Here is a 5,345-nt window from a genome sequence, read left to right as displayed (position 1 = left end):
GGGGTAAGCACACTCAGCTCCAGCTGGCTGTTGTCAGGAGGAAATGCGGATCCATTCTTTTTCAAGAGATTTTCAAGAGAAGCCATACAACCAAATTTTTCTTGAGTTCCCTGGGCGTTTAACTGTTAAGTTATTCAGGTTTTTTTGTTTTTTGTTTTCCAAATCCCTGTGGGAGTCAAACCATCTGTGACTTAGTGGTGACCCCAGGCTACCAGTTTGGGAATTCTGAAAACCGTCCCTCTCTCCCACTGTACAGATGAGAAAATTGAGGCCCAGGAGCAGAAAGCATTTGCTGGAGGTGACATGGTCAAGATGAGAACCCAGGTCCCACTTGTCCCCTACTTTTTTCCTCTGTCCTCTCCCCCTTCTCTTTCTCCTTCTCTCTCTTTCTCTGCTCTGTTTCTGGGTACCTCTTTCGGTCTTTGTCTCTATCTCCTATTCTTTCCTGTGTGTCTCTTTTCAACTGTGTGATTCTCTCAGTATCTCTGTGCTTCTCTCTGTCCCCTCCAGGACCGTCCTCCTCAACAACAAACCTTCGGAGCTGGGTGCAGTGGCAACCCGGCATCATCACTGCCCCCCACTCCCCAGCCTCCAGCCTCGGGCAAGCGCCCCGCCGCTCCCGCAGCTCTCGCCGCCCCCGCCCCAGATTTCCGGTGGAGCTGGCAGGCGGCGGGCGGGGTACCCACGGGGCCCGCTGCCGTCAGCGCCCCTTCCCGGCGGCCGCGACCCCTCCCCGCTGACCTCACCGGCGCCGCCGCCCCGCGCGGATATAAGCAGCGGCCCCGCGGAGAAGCGGGCAGCCGACGCCCGGGTCCTGCGAGCGCTCCCGGCCTCCTGCCCCGCCGACTTTGGACTCCGAAACTCCGAACTCGGAACCCCAGCATCCCGGACCCGTCCCGCGGAGCTGTCGCCCGGCAGGTAACCACCTCCGTCCCCTCTCCCCATGCAGAGGGCGTCCGGGAGCACTGGGAGGGGGCCCTCTCTGCCCGCTGCCGGGGGAGCCCCCGGGAGAAGCAACGGCTTCTGTCCCCCGAGCGCCTCCCGGAGCGTGGCGTCCGCACCGCCGGTGCTTCCACGGCGCGGGCCGGGGACTTGGCCGGGCACACTGGTGGCGTTCGCTCCTGCGCACCCCCGTCCCGGCGGCTGGAGCTGCTCGGCGCCGGGCGTCAGGAGGATGGAAAGTTCTCCATCCCACCCCAGCCTGGTTGGCCGCTGTAGGTCCGCGCCGGGACGTTGGGGGTAGAACTGGGCAGTCAGGGCGTCCGGCGTCAGAGCCGGAGAGTTAGAATCCGAATCCAGGTGTTAGAAGCAGATTTTTCGCGTTGGGCTCGAATCTTAGCCTTCGAGTTTCAGTCTCACCTTAGAAACATTTTTATCGTTGAAACTGGGGATTTTAGAGTTAGAACTGGCGTCCTAGCGTGGCCATAGAATCATGCATTAGAAATGGAATTTGGAAACGGAACGTTGACACTGGAATTAGAACGTTGGAAAGGAGCGCTGGACCAAGAATGTGGCGCAGGGAAGGGTCTTAAGCCTGCGACGCGGCATTGTGGCCGTCGGGCGGGGGCTCTCTAGGTGGTTACACGCCTGACAAGCCAGCCCTGCGCTCAGTGACACTGAGGAGTGGTGGTGACGATGGAGTTCCTACGGCTTCCAGGCTCGCGCAGCAGAACTGGGCGCGCGGCCAGTCACTCCAAGCATCTCCATGGGTAAGGACACACAAAGCCCGATGCTGCAGCGCCACCTGCCACCTTAGGGTGGCAGATGGCCTTGCCCGCGGGAGGATGTATGAATGGTTTGTGACCCAGGTTGGGGACCCCCTGGGACAGGAAATGTGGGAAGATGGTGCGGACTGGGAGAGGGGTGAGGCGCGCTTATGCTTTCTCTCTGTCCTCCCAATTCCAGACGCCGCGATGCCCGGCGCTTGGTTGCTGCTTGCCATGGCGCTGACCCTGACCGTGGCTGGTTTTCCGGGAGGTCGCGCACAGCTGGAGGTGGCCCCGCAGGAGGCAGCGATGGCCGCCGAGCATGCGGGTCTGGACGACCTCCTGCGCCAAGCAGAACGCCTCTTACTCCTCCGCGAAGACGTCCAGGGGCTGCGAGGAAACCAGGGCGATCCCGAAGCTGGTGAGGGCCAGGCGTGTGTCCCTCCCATCAGAGACCCTGAAGAGGGCTGGAGGAAACCACGACGCAGATATGGGGAGGGACTTGGTCATCCAAACTCTTGCCTTTCTGATCTTAGAAACTGTTGACCATAACCTTAGCAGGATCATGAGTTGACCCTTTCCTGAGATCAGATTTCTCTTCCCTGTCGGTCCTGGAATATTTCAGAGAGCCGACTTTAGTGGGGAAGATTCTGTGCAGGAGAGAGAGAAAAAGTCTCTGTATGTGACAGTTTTAATTACCGCTTACTAGGTGCATATATGCCAGGCACTGTTCTCAGATGTTCAAACACCTTATCACACTATTTGATCTTCCTAACAAGCTCTTAGATCCATACTGTTATTACCCCTCATTTTGCACAGAAGAAAACTGAGGCTCCGAGAAGTTGAGTGAGTTGCTTATGGTCACACAGCCAGGGAGTGGCAGAGCTTGGACTGGAGCCAGAGGCCGTGCCTTTGATCATCTGTGCATGTGCGTGTGTGTGTGTGTTTGTGTGTCTGCAATTTCTGAGGGGCTGTACAAGGCTGTGACTCTGGATGAGTGCTGCAGGGAATCTGCCTTAACTAGGAGAGAGACTGGAAGGGGGCCGCTCAGGGGCAGAGGGTCCCTCACTGGTCTCTTTCCTTCCCCAGAGTCTCAGATCATTCAACCCGACTGGCTCTCCAAGCGTCAGCATCCAGGCAAAAGGGAGGGGGAGGCAGAAGAGGGGGTTGAAGAAGAGGAGGAAGAAGGTGGGGCTGTGGGCCCCCACAAACGGCAGCACCCTGGCCGGCGGGAGGATGTGGCTGCCTGGTCCGATGTCACTGTCACGCAGCCAAAGCGGCAGCATCCTGGCCGGCGCCCCTCCTGGCTGGGTTACACTTTCACCAAGAGGCAGCACCCAGGCAGACGGCTGGTGGATTCCAAGGCCCAGAGGAGCTGGGAGGCAGAGGAGGAGGAAGAGGAGGAGGAGGAGGGCGAGCCCATCCCTGAGAAACGCCAGCATCCCGGCAAGAGGGCTCTGGGAGGTCCTTGTGGGCCTGGGGAAGCCTGTGGTCAAGCCAGCCTCCTGCTGGGGCTCCTAGATGACCTGAGCAGGGGTCAGGGGGCTGAGGAGAAGCGGCAGCATCCTGGGCGGCGGGCAGCCTGGGCCAGGGAGCCACTGGAGGAGTAACCCAGTTTCCTATAAAGTTTAGAGTCTGAGAATGTCCTAAGCCCTTGTGGCCCTATCCCTTTGTGACCCCCTCTTTCCCTCCCCACCTTAGATCCCTGACCATAAACCTCAGCCTCCCCCCACCCCATATACAACACCCAACTCCCTGGCCTTGTCCTCCTGCCCCCTTCAGGGACATGAGAAAGCAAGCCTCTGAGTTTACCCCAACTTTCCACTGTTGGCTAGGGGTCAGATCCCAGAGTCCCTCTCCTTGCACTCCCTCTGGCTGCTCCCCTTCCTTAACTCTGGCTAAAATGATCCTTTTGTGTCCTCCAAGGGACCCCCAGAGAGAACCAGGATGACTCTGGATCTAGTAGCCAGTGAGGTCAGGGTGGGATTGAAGATGTGATGTCCAAATCCAGTTTTTATCCTCACCTTCTTGGGCATCCTTTTGTGGGTGGGCAGAGCCCTGCCCCAGGGCTGTGCTCTGCTTGGGTGAAGCACTGCGGTGAGGGGCATCCTGTGTGGTGCTGTGTGGAGGGTGTGAGAATAAATCTGTGCAGGCATATGGAAACGACCCCGAAAGGTGACTTGTATATAACCCTCTAGCGTCTTCCCCTATCCATGATAGTCATCTGAATGATAATAAACCATGTATCTATATAACCTTGTAACTCTGTGGTTGCAGTTTTGTCTCAGCTGGTGTGGGTTTCTCTCTCTCTCTCTCTCTTTTTTTTTTTTTAAGATTTTATTTATTTATTTGACACAGAGAGAGAAAAGTAGGCAGAGCAGCAGGCAGAGGAAGAGGGAGAAGCATGCTCCCTGCTGAGCAGAGAGCCCAATGCGGCCTCGATTCCAGGACACTGGGATCATGACCTGAGCCGAAGGCAACTGCTTAACTGACTGAGCCACCCAGGCATCCCTGGGGTTTCTCTCTCTCTCTCTCTCTTTTTTTTAAGATTTTATTTATTCACTTGACAGAGATCACAAGCAGGCAGAGAGAGGCAGGCAGAGAGAGAGAGAGAAGGGGAAGCAGGCTCCCCGCTGAGCAGAGAGCCCGATGCAGGGCTCAATCCCAGGACCCTGAGATCATGACCTGAGCTGAAGGCAGAGGCTTAACCCATTGAGCCACCCAAGGGCCCCTAGGGTTTCTCTTTTTAACACTGAGAAGCGGGACGGGATTAGAACTCCCAAGTTCTATTGAGAAAGGCCATCAGGGACTCTGGATTTGTAATCTTTGTGGTTCAATGGCAGGAATCAACAACCTGTGTCATCCAGCAGCCACAATGAGAACAAAGGACCAGGCTATAGTTGGGGACTCAAACCAGGGGATTTTCTGGGCCTGGGGAGGGAGGGAAGACAGGTGTAGGACAAGAGGGAGTGGTGGGGACTGGGGCAAAATGAAGAAACCAGCTAAGTGAAAACACCTAAATCCAAAAACTTCACCATTGTGTGAATCAAATAATATTAACAACAATGCATACACAACACTTATTATGTGTCAGGCACTGTCCTGAACACTTTACATATAACCTTTTTATTATTTTTTTAAGATGTTATTTTTCTAAGTAATCTCTACACCCAACATGGGGCTCAAACTAACAATTCCAAGACCAAGAGTCACAAGTTCCACCAACCCTATATTAATTCTTTTAATCCTCACAACAGTCCTTCTAGGTATTACTATTATAATGCCCATTTTCCTAATACGGAAACCAAGGTACAGAAAGGTTAAATAACTTGTCTGTAGCTGAATTTGGCCCACTCACTGCCAGTTTGCAATCTCTGATTTAGACTGAACTTCCAAATTTCCTCAGGCCCTGAATTAAGCCACCATTTGTTTGGTGGATGGATGAGCTATTTGGGTTTTCTGCAGACTGCTCCTGGCCACCTTCTTGGACAGTGGAAGGAGGGAACTTGAAGGATGTCTGAGCCCCAGCTCCTCTCCTTGGGGTGCTTGTGGTTCAGGTGTGGTCAGGGTAGAGGAAGACTTGGGCTTTGTAAGATGCATTTACACCCATATTTTCAATATCACTCCCCCAAGCCCTCT

At 55.1% G+C, this 5,345-nt stretch overlaps 1 protein-coding gene across 1 annotated transcript; it reads left to right on the top strand.

Moving 5' to 3' along the window:
- Positions 1 to 804: 804 nt before the first annotated feature.
- Positions 805 to 3,968, top strand: TRH (thyrotropin releasing hormone). The gene is made up of 3 exons (XM_080810537.1): positions 805 to 918; positions 1,906 to 2,127; positions 2,796 to 3,968. The coding sequence occupies exons 2-3, from the start codon at positions 1,914 to 1,916 to the stop codon at positions 3,314 to 3,316; spliced, it is 735 nt and encodes a 244-aa protein (XP_080666663.1). The 5' UTR covers positions 805 to 918; positions 1,906 to 1,913; the 3' UTR covers positions 3,317 to 3,968.
- The last annotated feature ends 1,377 nt before the right edge of the window (positions 3,969 to 5,345 follow it).

This window comes from Martes martes (assembly GCF_963455335.1).
Source record: "Martes martes genome assembly, chromosome: 1".
In the NCBI taxonomy this organism is placed as follows: domain Eukaryota; kingdom Metazoa; phylum Chordata; class Mammalia; order Carnivora; family Mustelidae; genus Martes; species Martes martes.
The sequence above is the reverse complement of the archived record's forward strand: the minus strand, read 5'-3'. Positions and strand labels throughout refer to the sequence as shown.